Below are 21,099 nucleotides of genomic sequence, written 5' to 3' on the forward strand. Positions count from 1 at the left end.
ACAGAGAGGAGGTGGAGCAGCTGGTGGACTGGTACAAAGATAACAGCCTGATCCTAAATGTGGAGAAGAAGGAGATCATCTTGGACTTCAGGAAGAACCAGCCTAACCACGCTCCACTGGTCATCAACACCTCAGCTGTAGAGGTGGTCAGCAGCATCAAATTCCTGGGGGTACACATTACAGACACCCTCACCTGGACTGGAAACACCACCTCACTGGTCAAAGGGCACAGAAGCGCATGTACTGCCTGTGGAGGATGAGGAGAGCCCACCTGCCCCAACCCATCCTCACCACCTTCTACAGAAGCACCATAGAGAGCGTTCTGACCAGCTGTCTCACTGTGTGGTGTGGAGGCTGCAGCTCCTCAGACTGGAAGAAGGTGACAAGAGTGGTAAGAACAGCAGAGAGGATCATGGGGTCTCCTCTTCCCTCCATTAAAGACATTTCATCCCAGCACTGGGTGTCCCGAGCCCTTAACATCATCAATGACCCCTCACATCCCCACCATGGACTATTCTCCCTGCTGCCCTTTTGGAAGAGGCTTCGCAGCATTCAATGCAGGGCCAGCAGATTCCATAACAGCTTTTTCCCTGCTGCCATTAGACTGCTGAATGTTTTGTAAAATGGGTTATTTTATTTATAAGAAAAAAAAAGAAAAGAAATCAATGTTTATCATATGTTCATACTAGAAAATTTCTAAAGAAATTTTGAGGGGGCCACCTACTACCCGCTCGGGGAACCCGGTAAAATACGCCCTGGCACATGACGTTGGGGCTCCCCAGACCGACTGGTTACGCCTTTGAGGGCTGCTGAGGGAAGGAAAGAGGGGAAGCCCATGGGCACAGAGAGCTGTGTGCCACTTTGGCTGAAATCTGTGAAATAGACGTTCACAGCGTATGATGCACAATAGTAATTTCGGATATCCATATTGAACTGCAGTGGGTAAAGCTCAGTTGGCGGTACTCTAACCTGTGTTAAAAAGCAAGATAAAAAAAATTGCAATTAAGAATTTAGTCAAAATGAAAAGCTTAGATCTTTTATGTTACATTTAATTTTGAATTAATTATTCAGAAAATATCAGCTACCAAACTCTCTTAAGAGACAAGGTAAGGAGCACTGGATGAAGTACCTGCACCTCAGTTAAGGCGGCTCAGACACCGGTTACGGATGTCTGCCGTACACCTCCCACGGTAGGTGTTCCAGGCACGTCCCATTGGGATCAGGCCCAGGTCTCTTGACAAGTCCTGGAATGCATTGGGCTTCGGCTGGAGGGGCTGAAGGTACAGTAGTGTCTGGGAAGAGTGAACCCTGGATTTCTTCTGCTAAGACTCCTGCCCTTATAGACAAGAGGCAGAGTAAAAGTGTTGGACGAAACAATAGCATAGTTATGTGTTAAATAAAATATATTTTATTTGAAACACTGGTCTTCTTACTGCTTGATCTTGGCATTTAAAAGATATCTTAAATAGAGCTTATGTGTGGATCTAAAAAATAACTACCGGTACCTATTTTACCCCAATCCAAAGTAATTCAATAAAAGATGGAATGTAAAGTCATCGATAGCTGTCAACCTGGATGGAAAGGGTTTGAAAGCCATTTCTACAGCTTTGGGAGTTGACCTAATCAAAGAGGGGCTTTTTTCTCAAATGAAAAAACTATATAAATACAGAACCATTTGGAATAATCCAATGTGTGGTCAGCCGAGCACAAATTACACCAAAGTGCAATATTAAGTCATTCAGGAGCTCTCATAAGATGTTTTTACTACTTTACATCAGTTCATAAAACAACAAGAGGAAACTGTTTACACAAAAACAAGCTCAGTGAGAGAATCCAAAACCACATCTACCAAGGGAACACAATGGCCTGTCCATAATCTGTTAATAAAATCATGATGACACCTAAGATTGTTCCTGAAGTGGTGAGAATAAAGTGGGACTTTTTATAACTGCACATTTAACATAAAACTAACTAAAACAATGTTTTTAACTTATAATCAAAGAAGGTAGTGGCCAGCGATGCTTTCATGCTTCACAATCTAGATAACTTTTTAGCAAATGAAACCATGAATAGAAAATCCCTCAATAAAATGTTCTTCCATCAGTTTCTGAGTTTTTTCCAAGCATAGTTAGATAATGCAGCGCGACAACAATTTAAAGCGCACAACTCCACCTCTAAATGGCTTAAATTACAAACAAAGAAGGCTGCCAAGTGGCCAAGTCAAAGGTAGAAATTAAATCCTGTTGCTGTGTCATGGCCTTAACACTAATTGAAATAATAATTCCAGATGAGTTGAACAAAATACCTTAAAAAAGGCAATAAACATCTTATCACTTATGTTTGATGGACGTTGTTAAAAAAAAATGCACAGCAAGTTATAAGGGTTTGAAATTTAAAACTGTATGATTTTTAACCAATTTCAATCAGTAACAAAATGCTCCTACTGCAGTAAAAAATGAGGCCAACTCTACGGTTCGGATTATATGTGAAAAAGCTCTTATCAAACTCTGTAGGTGTCAAATGTACTTCACCAACAAACTAATGAATTCACATATCAATGACTCTGAAAGTGTTAATCACACTATGAGTTACACAAGCCACTCATATCTTTTGAATTTCAAACAAGTTAGCAGTAAATGGTCTTCAAAAAAATATCGAGCTGTGTCTAAGACCAAAAGAAAAAAAAAAAGATTGTATAAATGTCTAATTAGATCAGTAGGTCAACATGAAACCAGGACAGAGAGAAAATAGGCTTTTTGAGAAACATGAAAAGTTAATTAATCAATACAATATTTACAGCAGCATCACATAATTTGGCGTGTCACATTCATTTAATTCATTCCATTTCTAAAACAGATACAAGGAGTCAAAATTGTTTGTTGCATTTTTTTATTATTAATACAGGTGATTGACTAGCTCTGAGTGATGAAGTGAAGTGATTTTTTTTTAAAAGCAGTGGTTTTGAATATATTTGAAAATTAATGGCACATAAGAGTTATAGAATTTACCTATAATTAAAAGCATGTGCCCCTAACTTGGTCATTTTTTACAAAGTCAAAAATCATCAGAGGTGGTAACTGATGTATTTACAGACTGCGAATAGTAAAATTTCAATGAGTCGATGCATAATAAAAAAAATAATAATACACCATTAAGTACAGATCCAGTTTGCCAGAGAATCTTAATGTAAATAAAAAAGGCATTTAAAAAAATGTTACTTGTAAAAAAGGTGGAGAAAAAAAGTGCCAGTGTGACACAGTTGTAAGGTACAAGTTAAACTGATGTCAACCCTTTTGGACTGGATAGAAGCCTGGATATCTCAAATAGAAACCTTACATGTGTTAAGATAAACTCCATGCAATGCTGGCTCCAGCCAGGACTAGGCCAGGATCCTGCAAAGCTAACCAACAAGCCGTCCATTATCGGGAAAAAAATAAATTAATCACAGAAATCAGAGTAAAACAATTTTTCAAAATGTTTTTTCTCTCTGTGTATGGAAAAACAAAACTGTTTTAAGGAGCATATATTGTCCAAACAGTATATTTTGGCATAGCAACGCACAGTCAGGTGTTTTATTTATTTTTTATATACCTTTTCAATCCCCTTTATATTAAAGCCAAACCAGGTCACCCAACACAGTTTCTGTTTTAGAATATTAGTTTCTTGTTCACATCATTTAGCATGGTAATAGTCAGAGCTGTGCCACTGAGGGGGCAAGCAGGCAAACTTTACTCACCTACAATGCCGAAGGCTGAGACAGCCCTGGATAAACCAGAGGAGCCCTTCTGGCCCATTTTGGTGCGGTTGCCCAGGTCAAGGCGGCCCAGTAGCTCCCGCACCTCTTGCTGGTTATACACATGCTACAGACAGAGGAAAAATACAGGTAAAAAAACTGAAAAAAGGTGAAACTCAATTAATACATTGTTACAATCACTATTTCTATTTAATTTGTTTAGTTTATTAAAAAAAAAAGGTTTCTTAGAATGCATAAAATCATATTTTTAAAACTGCTCTGAGAAAAATGGTGATATATTCATTTTGTTAGATGGAGTGTCACACGATTAGAAGTCTTAGAAGTCTTAGAACATAACACAAAAAAGTGGACATTTTGCATTTGGTTCATATTCTTTCTTTACTGAAACAATACTAGGTCTTATACCTTGTCTGTTTTTTTCTCGTTAATTGTGTCACATTTTTCCAAAAAAAGAAAGTGTGGGTTGAGTAGCAGTGTTGGAATTTGATTTACCCATGAAAAAAAAATATATATCAACCCTTAGAGATCAATACCAGACAGCATTTGGTTACTGACACTGCTCTGACCCATGGACTGTTGCAGCCTTTCAGAGCTTGGTATATCAGCCTTTGCTGCACTTACAGTAAGTACTGTGGATTGTGGGCTTTTGTTCATTCTCACCACAGTTCACCAGGTGATAAAGTCGCAATCAATCACATACATACAGTCAAAATAAACAAGTTTATTTATAGACATAGCTTATACACATAGTAGGGGTGGAACGATTCACAAAATCCACGGTTCGGTTCGGTTCACGGTTTCGTGGTCACGGTTTTCAGTTCGGTATATGTTGATTGTTAGCCAAATGTTGGTCGTGTTGCTGTTAGCATAAACAAAACGTGTTGCACAATGCTTGCACACTGTTTTTATCCCCAACTTTCTTTCCGCAGTCATCGTAGGTCACTCTAAATGCAAAGTGGTCCAATAAAGCAGACCTATAAAGTGCTGCTGGCACGTCTTCCAACTCCTGTTCTTTTCCACTTGCCATACCCACACAATTCTCCACAACAACTGATTTTTTTCTGCTACAACCGGCTACGCTGCTTCGCTTCTTCTTCTTGTTTACTACTGGTGGTTGGCTTTGGTCGCAGTACCGCCACCTTCTGCTCTGGAGTGTAAACGCTTCGCCATGAAAAAAAGGAGCAGCGCATGAACCGAACGCAACACACGTGAATCGAACCGAGACAGTCAAACCGAACGGTTCGGATGGTTTTCATAAACCGTTCCATCCCTAACACATAGTTAGCCCAACACACACACACATCCACACACACACACACACACACAAACAAACATCCAGGCACCAAAACATACACTCAAAATGGTTAAAGCTCACAATAACTCAAGTTACTATAATGTCAATGTTACTGGCCTATTTTGATGCTGAATTGAAGTATTTTTTTCTAGAGCAAAATTGTCTCATCAAATGTAAGCAATTATCTGCTAGATATAATATACACCACAATGGGATAATCTCATAGCTTGATATCGAGTAGAATTCAAAGTTCTAGGAAGCACCTTGTAGAAAGTGTTCTCAAAAGGCAGGGACATTCAGCAAAATTCTTCAAGCTGATTGGTTGTCTTCCACCCATGTTGAGTTTTTAGCCAATCAAAGCAGCAGTAGCAGCTGAGACCTTTCACATACTCTTAACAAATCCAGTCATGAGGCAGTCGCAACCATCTTTCCTTCAACAAAAACAAGAATCGCATTCTTTTACTCACTTTTCAAAAAGAAATAGAAGGTATTCCAGCGGATGCCATGTAAGATTAGTTTCAGCCTTCCGCTTGTGGTTCATGAGTTGCCGTCATACCTGTCACTGCATTTCACTGGCCCGAAACATTTCTGTATCGAGATCAAACGCAACTGTTGGCTTTTGGCAAGAGGTATTTTCAGGAGTTTGTGAATTCATAAATCTTGCAACAATTCATCTTGCTTGCAAGGCAAACAATGGGACACTTCACAATAAATAAAAGTAAAACTATTGGTTTCTTTGCTTACATGCACCATATCTGGTGATGGTATTTAAATGTATTCAGACTCAAAAACAAACAAATCATTGGATTGTATGATTTATATAGCCATAAGTAATCTGGATAAAACAGCCAATCAGATTAAAAATGTGTCATCCAAACATGTCAGTCGTAATATTCTAAAAATAGCGTCTAGACCAGGGATGTCAAACTGGTTCCAGAAAGGGCCGTGTGGCTGCAAGTTTTCTTTCCAACCAAGCAATAACGCACCAGACTCCAATCACCTCATCAAGTTAGTCCAGTCTTAACATGATGACTTGATGAGATGAATAAAGTCTGGTGTGCTATTGCTTGGTTGGAAAGAAAACCTGCAGCCACACGGCCCTTTCTGGCACCAGTTTGACACCCCTGGTCTAGACTTTAAAAGCAGAAACGTGTCAAGTTAAAGCAGGGCACACATGCATACTTAGGTCAACTTACCTCATTCCGAATAACCTGATCCTGTTTTTACATGCATCCCAATAGGATTATCAATCAGCATAAACCAGCCCTCTCAATTTGATGACAAAGTCATTCCTGCCGAATCCAATCAGAACATTCCGACCTGCATGTTTGCATGACACATTTTTTATTCAATCTGCCATTTTTCAAATTAGGTCTATGTAAGCAGGCGCCCCTGCAGAGGACAGCACATAAATAATGTTTGCTCACACTAAGACAAGCAACTGTATGTTGAAAGCAAATATTTTAAAGACTTGCAGTCAAGGCGTGCACAACAAAATGGTTCTCTGGAAAACAAGAACAGACTGCACATAGCTCATCCCAGCATGGTAGGGAAGAAAGGAGGCCTGTCCTTGATGTACTTTATCGACTGGTGTTGATGTCATCAACATCTGCATTGAACGTGTGAAGGTAGCAAGCCCAGATTCTGCCAAGAACATTTGACTGTGAGGTACAACTATCTTGGTAATGTGCAGAACTCTAAGATGATGGATGCACTGATAAAGTAACAGCTTTTGAGGGGGCAGGTGTGATGGTGTGAAAAACAAAGCATGTAATTGGAGATGAACTCGATGAGAGATTTTACAATGAGATTCAGCAACCCGTGGCAGCACCATGGCTACACAGGCTGGGACAGAATTCCATCCTCGTCTATCGGGATTCAGACAGGAATGAGCAACTCTAATTTAACCAGATCATCCATATTGGTCAACTTACAACTAATGCAGGTTGAGAAACGCAACCCCACAGCAGTCTGACCATCAGTATAAAGACATGATGCAAGGTGATTCTCTCACTAGCTCTTGAGGCCCCTGTTTGTTACATGAATAAGCTTTGCCAGTATGTCTTGCTTGTTGAAATGTTTCCCTCTTCCAATCCAATAAACTCCATCAAACAGAAATTTGACAACAGAATAGCCATTTGGCATTGGCAGAGAGGATGCAGCAAGTTTTTCATAGGCCCCACCCAAATATTCAACTTTGCTAATCAACCAACAAAATTCATTCTTTGCAAATGTAGCAGTTTAAGGGGAAATAAAGACACTATCCCCTGGTATAATCCTTCTTTCCAAAAAATAAGTGTTACAGGAGAAGAATCAACCAAGCAGAAATGGTTTTGCTATTTGTCCTAAGCTCACCACTCGCATACCCACTGCCAAATCTAAGACTAGTTGCAGGTTTTTCCAATACTTTTAATGTTGTAGAACTGAAACACAAATAAAGCTTACAAATAAGGGTTTTAAATATTCCAAACTGAACACATGACGTGATGCATGTTTAGTCACGAATGTGTCATAAAAACACACACACATCATATCTGTAATAAACGATAACAACACGATCAAACCCAAATCAACAAGCTGCTCATAAACTCTAGAAGAGAGCAGCAGAGAAGAAAAAGAGGGGAACGCTCAGACATTACATTGGGGACAGGCTTGGTGGTTAAACTATTTCACTGTAGACACACAGGGTTGTGTTACATAAGAATATACGCAAGCATGGGGGAAAAAAATGATTCCGCCTTGTTTAATGAAGGAAAACCCCAGAATAGTCACGGAAATTACTTTATAAAAACAATCATAGATTAAAAAAATCTTTAAAAATTAGCAAATGAAAGTCAGACATTCCTTTATTTTTTTTTTTTTTTACGGCACTAGTGGCCTGCTTTTTATGGACAGTAGGCTGAAAAGAAAGGGCGCATGAAAGAGCGGGAGAGATATGCAGGAAAGGACAGGCTGGATTTGAACCCGGGTCGCCCAAGTCGTGGACTAAGGCGTCTGCACATGGGTCGTGTGCGCTAGCCACTGTGCCACCAAAGCCCCAGACATTGCTTTTTATTTATTTATTTTTCAATTATTTTGAAAAATAAACTCATGAAACAGGTCTAGAAAAGACTGGAAATAATGTGACAAAAGCTGCAAATTAAATCAAGTTGTGTCCATTGGTTAGTGTCAAAGGTCTGTACAATCTTTTAATCAGTCAGGGGGCCTATATTTAGGGCTACAGGTAGTTACTGTGATGTTTGGTGACATGATGTGTACCACACTCAACATGGACCAGAGGAAGCAAAGGAGAGTTGTCTCAGGGTTTCAGAAAGAAAATTAAAGACAAGCACGTTAAGGTAAATTATATTAGAACATCTCCAAGCAGCCTGATGTTCATGTGACTATAGTCTGCAGATATTATTCAAACAATTATGATCCATCGGGCTGTACCCAACTTCCCTAGATATGGGCGATGGAGGAAAATTTATGATAAATTAAAGAGAGATGGGTAATACAGATGGTAACAAAGGAGCCCAGAAAAACTTCTGAAGAGATCAAAGACGAACTTCAAGTTCAAAGATCAATGATCATCACAGTTAGATCACAACATCCGTCATCATCTGCGCCAAAGTAGACTTAATGGGGGACGACCAAGGAGGACACCATTTTTGAAAACAAATCCTATAAAAGCAAAAGTGGAATTTGCTCAACTACATGTTGACAAGCAACAAAGCTCATTTGCCTATTGGAGAATGTCCAATAGGCAGATGAGACAAAAATTGAACTTTTTGTCAAGGCACATCACTTCTATGTTTAGAGATGGAAAAATGAAGCATATCAACTAGAGCAGGCATCCCCAACCTCGGTCCTCAAGGCCCCCTGTCCTGCAGGTTTTAGAGGTTTCCTTGCTCCAGCACAGCTGATTTTAATTGAAAGCTGATTAACAGGCTTTTGGTCTACTGCAATGATTATAATCAGCTGTGCTAAAACAGGGAAACCTCTAAAAATTGCAGGACAGCGGGCCTTGAGGACCAGGGTTGGGGATGCCTGAACTAGAGAACTCTGTCCCTACTGTGAAACATGAAGGAGGTTTGTTATGTCCTGTCGCTGCTTTGCGTCATCTGGCACAGGGTGCCTTAAATCTCATCAGAGTAGAATAAAACCTCATGACTATCAAGGGAAAAGGAGAAATGTGCTACCCAGTGTCAGAAAGCTTGGTCTCAGTCACAGATGGGTCTTGCAACAGGATAATGACCAATACACACAGCTAAAAACAGCCAAGAATAGCTAAGAGGAAAACATTGCAATGTTCTGAAGTGTACGTCTATAACCTAAATCTATAACCTGACCTAAATCCTATTGAACATATTTGGAAGGACCTGAAACACCGGAGCCATTAGTTCATGAGGAGTGGGCCAAAATACCTGCTGAGAGGAGCAAAATTTGACCAACAAAATATTAAGTTAAGGGCATCATATGTTGAATCGGTTTATTTCTTTTACTCGTTCTGTTGAAGCGTGGTTGCTAAGTAATGTCTGACTTTCATTTGTTTATCTTTTTAGAATTTATATTTATTATTGCTTTTATCAGATTCAAGTTACTCCTGTGGGTTTTTCTTTTATTAAACAAGCGACACCAACAATTCTGTCAGATATAGTAGTTTGGTGAAAAGCCGCCGCTTACCTTATCATCAATTATCACCAGGTCCTTTGGTTCTGTGCGGTCAATCTTAAGGACTCTGTGTTTGGTCTGTGCATGGTTGCAGCCAACTAAAAAATATCTCTGGGGAAAACAAAACAACTGTTATGAGAGGCCTGTTCTAAGAGTATAGCGGTATATTGAAGACCAACAGTATACAACAATAAAAATTAGACATGACATCTGCCTTCAATTACACATTACATGAAAGTGATCAGACCTGCCTAATTATTGTCTGTCAGGGTTTTGATAACAGAGCAACACCATAATATGGTTTGTATCAGAACTTCAGTTCCATGTCTCCTCTTGTCATGTTATCATCTTTGTCATCATACTCAGTGGTAAAATGGCTGAAGATTCAAAGCCTAGTAAGAAGCTTCAAAATTAGGACATCATGTATTCGTATGGGCTGCTACTATTAGAGTCATTCTGTCCTGTTCCACTGTTCCCAGTACCCTACAGAGCCATCTTTTTTAAACATAATGATAACTAACTCTACTCTTGGGTTCAATTATAAGAGCATGACACTAAGATAAGAGTCAGGGAAGATAACTTATAGTGGAAACATTTATCTGCTTTATAAATCCAGTAGAACAAGTTGGAAATATAACAAGTCATCATAATTTCTTCTAAGAAAAAACAAAATTACCTAAACCTAACAAAAAAAAAGAAATGTTGGTCAACTTTAAAAGCTGTGACAGTCAAAGTATACTTAAAAGGATCAAATCTGATATTCAAGAGAGAAATGACCCAAAATAAACGTATACTGCCATCTAGTGTTTACTAAGTAAACACTAGTGTAATCACAAGCCCCTTCTCCTTCTTAGGTTCCTAAACATTTTTTTTATAACAAAATCTGATCCTTCTTCAAAATCTAAATTCCGCTTTTCATGTCTTTTTAAACTTAAATGCAAAACTTTATGATAAGGTCTAATTTTCCTATAGATCAGACTTTAAATGTGGAAACTGCAAAAAAAAAGTGGAAAAAGGATGGAGAGTTGGTTGACCAAGATGGATTAACCTAGAAAATACAAATTAAGTTTAGATTTTTCCAAAATACAAAGGACTTTTGAAATTCAAATGTTTAATTGACCGTCAATAACAATTTAAGAAAGCAGCTGTTTAATGAGTCTAATAGCTGATATTGGTCCAATATCATATATAGTATGATAATATAGTGGAAATCTAAAAAAACTTTAAAAAGTCACTACTTTGTATGAGCTTTAACCCTCTCAGGCTCAAATTAAGTTGTAGTAGCAGGAAAATCTGATATTTGTAGAAAATTATCATATGGGGTAATATTATACAATTCAGACTTTTTTTTGAGAGAGACCTTCACATGCATGAATTCTGGGATGTTGCAGATTTGCAACAGTGGCCCGGAGTGGTAAATTAGCACTGAAGACTGAATCTGATATGAACTTTAACTTTTTCTGAATGTCACAACCAAAAAATTAACAAAACAAAATTCGAAAAATAAAAAGTCTCTCACAAAATTAGACACAACTTTTTCTCAAACTTGTTCTCCACAGACATCTCAAAACCTCTTGAGAAGGCCGTTTCTGTTAAATTGTTGCTCAAAATATAAGCAAACTAGTAGATAAAGCATGTAGCATCCATTGGTACCTGTTTGGGCACACGTTGCGAATCCACAACACTGAAATCGAGATGCCTCTGGTGAAAAACCCAGAGGAGATAAAATCTACTAATTGGCATGTTTCATATCTATACACATTCATGATTCATCTTATGTAGTATTTATTTAAAAATAATGGAAATTGGTGGTAATAATTACATGAAATTGGTGCTTAGAAAATCTGTTTCAGTGAAACCAAGGACTTAGCCATGTTGAAAGTGAGTCAGCAGTGCTACCTGGTGAGCTGGATAGAAACTGTTTGTTGCAAATTCCCAACTAAATCCTTCTGTTGTACTTCTGAGTAACAAAAGCTCTTAAAATATGGATGTGGAGTAATTAGCTAAGCAACATTTAGCTGTTGCAAATCTGCAACATCTGCCTGGAAAGGCTTAATTATGGGTTTTAGCATCTAATGGCCAATTCAACAATACAGTTTTAGAAAATGACCAAAATAATACCGTACTTATCGTAGCTGAGAAATGTAGAAAAAATTGCATCAGGGTAACTATTGACTATTCATCATTGTAACTTTAAAGCATGCAGAGAAAATCCTGACTTTTCCCTTTTGATTACTTAAAAATGACCAAGGTTTGCCTTAGTTTATTGGGTTCTTTTGGAAATGTGATGCTCAAACCAATATCTCTTTGTTCTATGTTTAATTGTTTAATTCAGTTAAAAGAAAGTTGTTCTTTTTAACTCAATTAATAAGCGAGCGCATTGAACATCACTGATTTATTCTCCTGTCACTCATGCGAAGACAACATCTGGATACCAATGGTCAGGCTTCTTAAGATAATAATGATAACTAGATGTAATTAAATAATCTACCTGCCTCCCTTTAGTTAAATTCAATTAATTTGTATTAAACTAGAGCAAAATACTATGACAGGGCAGTTGTTAACTGGCACCTTTTAGATAAACATATTTAGAATAATTTTTCAAAACAAAGGCAAAGTTGTTTGTCTTCTTTGACCTTAGAAGAGTTATACATTTGATTGGATTTGGATTTGATATTGCTTTTAATTCAAACATGTATTAACGGTAGGATAGAAATAGCACCAGGAACTAATGCTGGATGTTCCTCTTAACCAAACTGACAGGAAATGACCTTTAGTTATATGTAGAGGAATTACTATAGTTCATTTTAACTTACTGCTCTTGTTTCGTACAAAACCATCCTCTGGATCCCACTGATGACAGCCGCAGTCTGAGGCATTTTTAGTCCTTTGGTCTCAAATAAAATCGAAGGACAGAAGAAGCAACACAAGAGCTGCAGAGTGAAAATAAACATATATATTCAAAACATCTGATAAACACCTACAAAATGCTCATAAAACTTCTAACTCGTTTATATTTCTCTTGACAATCTAATTAACAAACCTATCGGACTAGCATAACTCACCGATGAGTTAGCAAGCTAGCTGCAAAAAACAACAGTCGTTTAGGTGAATTATTCTCATTTCTTCTTGTGTTAAAAACTGTTTTCCGGGTTTCATCAATTTCCTTAAACGTTAATATCTATTGAAATCTGATAGGCCCCGAATACAGAGAAATGCTAAATAAACTCATTTTAGTCACGTGAACGTCATGAGCCGATATCAGCTGATACGGTGCGCCGCAGAGTCAAAAATCTCAAGCGGCGAAAACGCGAAAACTAAAGGTTTATTGCCTTTTTCTGTTGTTTTTACTAAATAAACTTTTTAAATTCAAAGGAAAATGTATAAAAATATAAACGGACCAATAGTATACGTTATTACTGAAGGGTTTGCAAAAAACGTGCCCTTTTATGATCTGGGTTTGGGTTTCTATGGTAACCGCCATACAGCAGCTTAGTTACCCCAAACAGTATTTTGTTTTCGTCTGTTATGGGACTTTGGACAATACTTGTTGCTTAAACAGGCTTAAATGGAGGCTTTTGTGGATAATCTAGATGAAGATGACGTTGGAAGAGAGCGTCTTCCTGCTAAACCCACCTGCTTCATTATATTTGGAAAACCAGTAAGTTCTCTATGATTATCATATAGTTTCTCCAATGATAATGTTTGTTTAAACCTAAATAACTCTAGAAATTGTCCATTGTAAAGAGTAGTTTCTAAATAATGAATTGCTAATCTAATTATGAGCTCTTCTTTTATATAGAAATGGGCATAAACAGTCAAAAGTAGAAAAATTAGTAATTCTAAGCATCGCCACCTCCTTCAACCCCATTCTCAATATCCCTTTTATAACAGGGTGTTGGAAAATCGACCTTGGCCAAAAAAATTGCAGAATCATGGAACTGTATTCTTGTTGATGGTAAGTTAATTTTGTCTTAATATTTATTTCATGCCAGTTGATAAATATCTACTTTTAAAATTGTTTCAGATACTTATCTGATCAACACACATATTAGAAACAAAACCAAGGAGGGAAGAGAGGTAAGAGACATTTGCTCTATAGTTAAAAAAATATATACATTTCATCTTAACATTAATATATTGTCTATGTGCATTTTTCAAACCATTTCAGCTGTTGAGCATCTTAACTGAAGGGGAAACTATTCAGGAGGATGTGGTTTTGCAGCTGATTCTTGATAAGATTAATTCCCCCAATGTTGAGCACTATGGTAAACTATGATCCACATTTGTGATTTAAGGTTAAGTTTACTTTAAGCACAGAATACTGTTTGTATATTTCAATTACAAAAAGCCTAAACAGTTTGTAACTAGAATTTATGAGATTGGCAGTTGGGGAGGTTATTTCTGGGTTGCGCCATTTTTTGATGAATTCTTTCTTATCTGCAGGCTATGTGCTGAGCTGCCTGCCATTTATATCAGAGGACTCCCTAAAGATCTGTCAACAGATTGAACTGATCCAAAACCTCAAGCTATCGCCCGATTTCATCATTAACATCAAGGTCAAAGTCCAAGAGTTGAAAGTTGTTTTTTAGTTGTGCAGCCATTTTATATTTTAATTGGTATTTTGCATGGTAATCAATGTTTCATTAAAATATAGTTTGAAAATGTACATTGTTTCAAATTGCTCCCTTGAGTTACTTATGTGTTTAAGAGCAAAACACTGATTCTTTTGATAGTGTGAAGACAAGGATCTAATCCAAAGGCTGTCAGGTCTCAGGCAGAATCCAGAAAGTGGGCAGCTATACAACAGGGATCAGTGGAAGCAAGAGGATGTATGTAGCAGGAATGAGATTATGGACGATGATGAGGGGCAGGTAATTATTGCACACAAACTTCCTAGTGCCTAACCTTCTGTTCTTATGTTTTTGCTGTTGTTTTTTCCGGATTTCAGACCAAAGGCCTGATTTAAATGAGACCTTTGTCTCTCTCTCTCAGTTTCTCTTTCTTGCTCACTCTCTCCTCTTAAGGCATATGGAGCTTTTAAAAGCAAAGTTACAGCTGTTAGCTGATTGACATGTTTGTCTGGAATACTTAATGTTTCAGGGCCAAGCTGAATTCTGTGAGAAATGAAGTGAATGCAATTATTTGATAAGTATAGTTTCCCCAGTATTTCGCAAAGGCAGTTGCAATTTGCATCAGCAGTGCACACATGCTAGATATGATCGCCAGGAGATAGAGAGAATAGAAAGGACCTTCTCTGTTAGCGTGAAAATCTTTGAAATTACAGAAGAAATTACCAGGAATTATCCCTGAGATGACTTGGAGCCTCATACAGAACAGATTGCCTAAAAGAAATAATTAATTTCTGAATACAATGCCACTCAGTCACTCACCTTATATTTTAAGAAAACCAGGATGCAAAGACAGCATTCTGACCAGCTGTCTCACTGTGTGGTGTGGAGGCTGCAGCGCCTCAGAATGGAACAACGTGAGAAGAGTGTTAAGAACAGCAGATCGGATGATTCGGGCTCCTCTTCTCTCCATTAAAGACATTTCATCCCAGCGCTGCGTGTCCCGAGCCCATCATATTATCAATCACCCCTCACACCCCCACCATAGGCTGTTCTCCCTGCTGCCCTCTTGGAGGAGGCATTGCAGCATTCGAAGCAGCAGATTCTGCAAAAGCTTTTTCCCCACTGCCATCAGACAGCTGAACTCTAAATCAAGTCTCAGACTCTGTATCTCTGCATGTATTTGATAACACCAAAATACTGCATATTTCCCCATATACATTTGTCTTGAAAGGTTCTGAACTTCCATATTGTTGCATTTTGCACCATGTTTTTTCTCCCACACTGTTAAAATTTGATCGTAGCTGCACTTTATGGAATGGAAACGCTCATTTCACTGCTAAGCTGCTGCTCATTCACTGTCTGAAAGCTGTACAAAACAAAATTTCATTTTCTATACATTCCGTGTATACAAAAGTTGTCTAAACTGTTCTTTTGTTTTGTCTCTTTGTAATGGATGGAGAACTCCTGATGGGGTTTTTTGTCTTATTGTACAGAACAGTTACATTCTATTGTATGGATAATTTATTAAAAAAAGGAAATATAAAACTGTTAACCCTCAAAAGTTTTCCAAAAACAGTTCAAGACATGCAAAAACAAATCTTTATTTTCTCTTATTGTACTTACCTTCTCCACAGAAATATTCTAGAAGCCTATGGGGTAAAATCTGATAAATTAAAATCTCACCAATTAATACGAATTGAAAATATCCTAATCTAGAGGTTGGTTCATCAACATAGGTCTAATAATAATAATTATCTAATAATAGTCTATATGTCGTATCGCAAGATTAGAGTTAGATAAGCTAAGCCAATTATATAAACTAAATGTGGGAACCTTGCCTTTTGAACCTTAAATTGAATGTATAATACATTGGTTTCCTTTATTCACTCAGGATGAGGAGGAAGACCTCTCTAAGGATACTATTGACCAGGATGTGTGGATACCAGAAAATCTGCCCAGAAATGCATTTACCAGAATTAACATGTATAAGGACTACCTGCTTAGACCACTGGAGGCAAGTTATAACATTTTATGATCACTTTTGTCCCCTTAGACTGCTGTTTTTGGGACTGCAATAGGCTACTTGCATTACATGTAGAGTTTTCATGCATTTTTTAGAATTTGCAACTTTGAATGCCAAACAGAAAAGGGGGGGGGGTTTTTTTTTTTTTTTTTTTTTAGCCTCCAAGTGCAAACCTGGCACAAAAAGGGATTTTTATCATTTTTCAGTCTGCCAAAGTTTTTTGTTTAGTTGTTACATCTGGGTCACTTTGAGACACAACTTAAAATGTTTAAGAATTGACACAAAAAATATAATTATGTCTAAAAATATATAAAAAAAAATTCTGACCTAAATGTTGATACATTTCTGACTTTTAAAAAAAAAAACTTACCAATTCTAGTTTCAGGTCGTAATGTCTTTTTTTATGAGAAAGCTCAGAAAGTAGTATTTTTTTTTTTAATCCCCAAATAGGAAAACTGGAACTATTTTGGACACTTAAGCCCAAAGATTTGTCCTTAAAGATGTAGTAGGAGATCTTTTCTGATGCATTTTTTACCATGTGACTTGAAGATCTCCCCACAGCCGCTTAGCAAGCAGTGAAATAGAAGGTCTAGAAGTGAAACGAAAAAAATGGTCCGCACTATAGTGTAAAATCAATGAGTAACACCCACCAATCACAAAACACGGTCCGTGGTCCACTATTGGTTCCTGAGACGTCAATCAGGGTCGTCTGCTTCTCCCTCCCTCCTGCGCGCATACCATGACATATGAACGAGAAATGTAGACAGAGACAAGGATGCCATGGCTGCAAGCTAGCCACGGTTATGTTGTTAACTTGTGTCACGAACACTCGGTCTCGACTTGTTTCGATGTCAATCTCAGAAACATCCGAACACCTCGACAGACAGCATGCGTGTTCATGTGTTTTGAAGGCGTGGTTTCGAGGGGTGGTCTGAAAGGAGAGGCATGGTTGTGTATTTTCAAAAATAAAGCTTTCTGGAACCGTTTTTCCAAAGATCTCCTACGGCACCTTTAAGTCTACTCCTTGTCTTAGCCACTGTAGTCGGACTCTATCTGTTTGTTAAATGTACATGTTATAGAAAAAACAAACAACAACAAAACAAAGAGTAGCCTACTCTATTGTATTTATAAGTCATATTAAAGACTGGATAAAATGCATCTTAACCGATTGCAATAAATCACAAAATACATAACCTAGGATCATTTGTTGTGAGTTACTCCAATAACACAAGTTATGAAAAAACAAAATGAAAAACTGGACATTTAAAGAAACCGCGGAGGGTCTTAAAAATACTTCTTTGACCAAATATGTTTGTTATTACTTGACATTTTTCCAGGACTATATTTCAGAGCACAACCCCCTCTACATCTTGCAGCTGGATGGAAACAGTACAATTGAAGAACTACACATGGTAAAGACAGAAATGCAGAATTTTACCATCTGGTGTCTTTAATATACTGACTGTGTTTTATTTCTACTTTTGTCTTGCAGTCTGTGATGGCCCGTCTTGAAACCATGGCTATAAAGCGTGTCTCTGTTCCAGTCCTCCTCAGCCATTATGCTAAACAACTACCAGACATTGTTGACACAGTATGGTCATCCTCATGCTTTACTTTTGTATTATTTTATTGTAGCTGTAAAACGACTTGAGTGGAGATGCTACTTCTCTGCTGAAACTGCTACGAATTTCACTTGAATCTATCTTATTTGGTGTTTATCTATTTGACAGGAATACCTTCTAAAATATATGTCCTCCATCAGAACTGTGGCACCTGGTTTTCCGTGGAAAAGAAGCCGCTGGGGCAGAGCTTGTCCTGTTGCCCTAAAGGAGGGCAATATTTATGAAGGAAAGCATGAATTTTCTGTTGGGTGAGTGCTATCAAATGAATTAATACATGTTCTGTTTTCCAGTTGTGACTGAATAAAATGGTTTTACCTCTCAAACATTGCACAGCTTTCAGGACAAGCTGTACATACTCTCATCTGAGGAGGCCTACTGCAAGTTTGTAGAAAATCCATTTAGGTACCTCATTCCTCCAATGCCTAGGCCTCCTTGCAAGGTCTCAATCATTGGCCCTCCTCTGGCTGGAAAAAGCACCATATGCAGTCTTTTGGCCCAGCATTATGGTGCAGTGGTGCTCAATATAGAAGAGCTGTCACAGCCACTTTTAGCCAAGGCTGAAGAGGAAAGGATTGAGAAAATCAAGGAGGAGACCAAACAAACTGCTATAGAAAAAATCAACATGAAAATGGAGATGGATGGTGAAAAACATTTAGGCAAGTAGTGTTCTTCTATCTTTTCTTATTTTCACATATATGTTTATTGCAAAAACAATCTGTTCCTTTGGAAAGCAAATATCACACCACTGGTTTAATAGTAGGTTTAGTTATATATGTAATATTTTGCTTTTCTTAGTGACAGAGGATCATCCCGAAGTAAAGACCTTGGTGCTTCATGCAGTTGAGGAAGCCAAAAAAATTGCCCCATTTCCCTTTCAAATATATGCTGATGTGTTGCAGAAGCACCTTCAAGAGGTTAGTTTTAGGTTTTGTATTTACAGTGAGTTATTTTGTTTTTCTTTCAATATTGTTCCATTCTTATTTATCCACCATGCATCCAATATCAAGATCATTTAAAGATATAGGCTTTTTATTGTAGAAATAAATGTATTTTAGAACGTTCTTTAACTGACCAATACATATAAAATGTCAACACATGCATAAATCTCAGTGTTAAGCTAATACAGTTGATGTCGCAGATTGAGGAAATGGACTCAACTGCTGAGGCCAGAACTGGTTGGGTACTTGACAACTTTCCAAAGAGCCATAGTGAAATGGCTGTCTTAGAGAAAGCTGCAATCCTGCCAGATTTGATCATCTGTCTCGTAGACAGCAGCGGGCATCAGGGTAAGTGCATGATTCTTGTTTTTGTTATGCCAACCTTCTATTTTATGACATGTCTTTCATTCTTCCACTTCATTATATATTGTACAATGCAGTATTAAAGAGAGTTTATGAGAAGAAGGAAAAAGTGAATGAAGCCATCAAGCAGGGGTTAAAGGATGAACTGTCTCAGAAAAACGAAAATGGATCGTAAGTTCGGATGCAGTGACTTTTCTACAGTTAAAAATATTTGAAAAGGTTGATGCACATTTCTGATTTTGTGATAACCTCTTCTCGCCTAAGAAATGAAAAGGAGTCAGACCGAGAGACTGTTGTTGAGGGGACAGATGGTAACATGTTTCCATACTCTTCAAAACTTGTGAATTTCCTTACTGTCCTGTTTTCAAATATTATCTTCAAAAAAATCTTACTTTTCTTTGCAAGTACAGTATACCCTTAGAGAAATCAATCTGTAAAAATATTTTCAAACTGCTGTTTGTTAAACAAATAGATTCAACTCTATAAAAAAAATGACTGATGATAAACATGGCAACCTAAAACCTTTCCTCTTTTTATTCTGCTTGCAGAATCTCCAGCACTCTGGGAGGATTCTTACTTTGGCTCTTCCAACATCACAGAGAGGAAAGAGTATAAAGAGCAAATGCAACTATTTGAGAGGGAATGGGCCCAAATGCAGTCCAGTTTAACTGTCAACCACTTCAACCTTGAGGTGGGGAGCAAGAGCCCTGAGGATTTGCTTCAAGAAATAATCCAAAAGATGGAAAGTAAGCATAAAAAGCAGTTTTCATTCAGCATTAAACAGTGAGATTTTGCGGTAAAATCTTGAATTACAATGCAATAAAAAAAACGATTTGCCTCTTTACAGATATGCCCTTCTTTAATAGTTCAGGTTATAAAATATGATGATTATCTTACTCTGATATTAACATTTGTTTGATCATCTATAACTTTAAGGTGACACGAAATGCAAAAATGGTGTAAATGTGTAAGGAAAACAAATACTTTTCACAGCACTGTCTATGCATATTCTTTAGAGCCATTTCAGTATGTCGCTAGGCAGATTTCTATGCATGACCCGTATGAGGCAAAAGGAGATACTGAGGCCTTAGTGGCACTCGAAACAGCCGAGAAAGACAGCAGTGACAATGAGACAGAAAGTGAGGAAGATGAGGTTAGTATGCTGACAAATGATTCTGATTTAGAATAAAAATTACAAAATCATCCACATCTTAAAAGTTTAGGATTTATTTTTATTGACAGATGATTTTTTTTTATGCTGTAAATGTCTTTGTTCAACCACTAATTACAGTCGGAGTCAAGAATCAAGAGGTCGTTAGGTGATACCAAGCATTTCTGCCCTGTTGCCTTAAAAAACAACAATGTCCTATGGCCGTCTAAGGATAAAATATCAGCCAAGTACCGTGAACGGATTTATTACTTCTCCACCGTAGAGGCCAGAGAGTCCTTCCTACAAAACCCTGCACAGTTTGTTGCACGAAAAGAGCCCCTTCAGGTAAAAGCTAATGGAGAATTGAAACTGTGTATTTATTAGATGAAGATACAGTCCCTCACATATTTCTCTTTTTCCTCCAACATAAGCCTCCTGCCTTGCGAATCTTTTTGCTTGGCACTAGGGGGTCAGGCAAGTCAACTCATGGTGAATGGCTTGCACAGAAACTTGGGCTCCTTCACATACAGTTCAGGGAGAAACTCCAAATGCAGATCATAGCCAAGACAGGTGCACCGGTTCCCCGTGAAGATGAGGTTTTGTGGCTCAACCATGATTTGGAGCATCTGGAGACTCTAATAAAGGATGAGACGGTTGGAGAAAGGGACGTGGAACTTAACTCTGGCAACATAAACAAAATTGAGGTTTTCTTAATTTTTTTCTTTGCC

The 21,099-nt window shown here is 37.7% G+C and overlaps 2 protein-coding genes across 2 annotated transcripts in view; one reads left to right on the plus strand and one right to left on the minus strand.

Annotated features, from left to right (window-relative positions):
- The window catches only part of fig4 (FIG4 phosphoinositide 5-phosphatase), a 71,067-nt gene extending 58,122 nt beyond the window's left edge, over positions 1–12,945 (minus strand). Inside the window, exons 1-4 of the mRNA XM_015376749.1 lie at positions 12,767–12,945; positions 12,518–12,634; positions 9,714–9,812; positions 3,737–3,860 (exon numbers count right to left, since the gene is read on the minus strand). Coding sequence (XP_015232235.1) covers positions 3,737–3,860; positions 9,714–9,812; positions 12,518–12,580 — 286 coding nt within the window. The 5' untranslated portion in view covers positions 12,581–12,634; positions 12,767–12,945. The remainder of the gene's footprint in view (positions 1–3,736; positions 3,861–9,713; positions 9,813–12,517; positions 12,635–12,766) is intronic.
- A 6-nt stretch (positions 12,946–12,951) lies between these two features.
- The window catches only part of ak9 (adenylate kinase 9), a 15,936-nt gene continuing 7,788 nt past the window's right edge, over positions 12,952–21,099 (plus strand). Inside the window, 20 exon segments of the mRNA XM_015376761.1 lie at positions 12,952–13,024; positions 13,211–13,362; positions 13,596–13,659; positions 13,729–13,781; positions 13,873–13,969; positions 14,148–14,260; positions 14,438–14,575; positions 16,167–16,289; positions 17,636–17,710; positions 17,791–17,889; positions 18,029–18,168; positions 18,254–18,576; positions 18,716–18,834; positions 19,059–19,206; positions 19,299–19,407; positions 19,486–19,532; positions 19,779–19,967; positions 20,238–20,374; positions 20,513–20,716; positions 20,803–21,075. Of these exon segments, the coding sequence (XP_015232247.1) occupies positions 12,952–13,024; positions 13,211–13,362; positions 13,596–13,659; positions 13,729–13,781; positions 13,873–13,969; positions 14,148–14,260; positions 14,438–14,575; positions 16,167–16,289; positions 17,636–17,710; positions 17,791–17,889; positions 18,029–18,168; positions 18,254–18,576; positions 18,716–18,834; positions 19,059–19,206; positions 19,299–19,407; positions 19,486–19,532; positions 19,779–19,967; positions 20,238–20,374; positions 20,513–20,716; positions 20,803–21,075 (2,676 nt within the window).

The sequence above is a fragment of the Cyprinodon variegatus genome, unplaced genomic scaffold, assembly GCF_000732505.1.
Source record: "Cyprinodon variegatus isolate N-32 unplaced genomic scaffold, C_variegatus-1.0 Scaffold141, whole genome shotgun sequence".
Taxonomy (NCBI): Eukaryota; Metazoa; Chordata; class Actinopteri; order Cyprinodontiformes; family Cyprinodontidae; genus Cyprinodon; species Cyprinodon variegatus.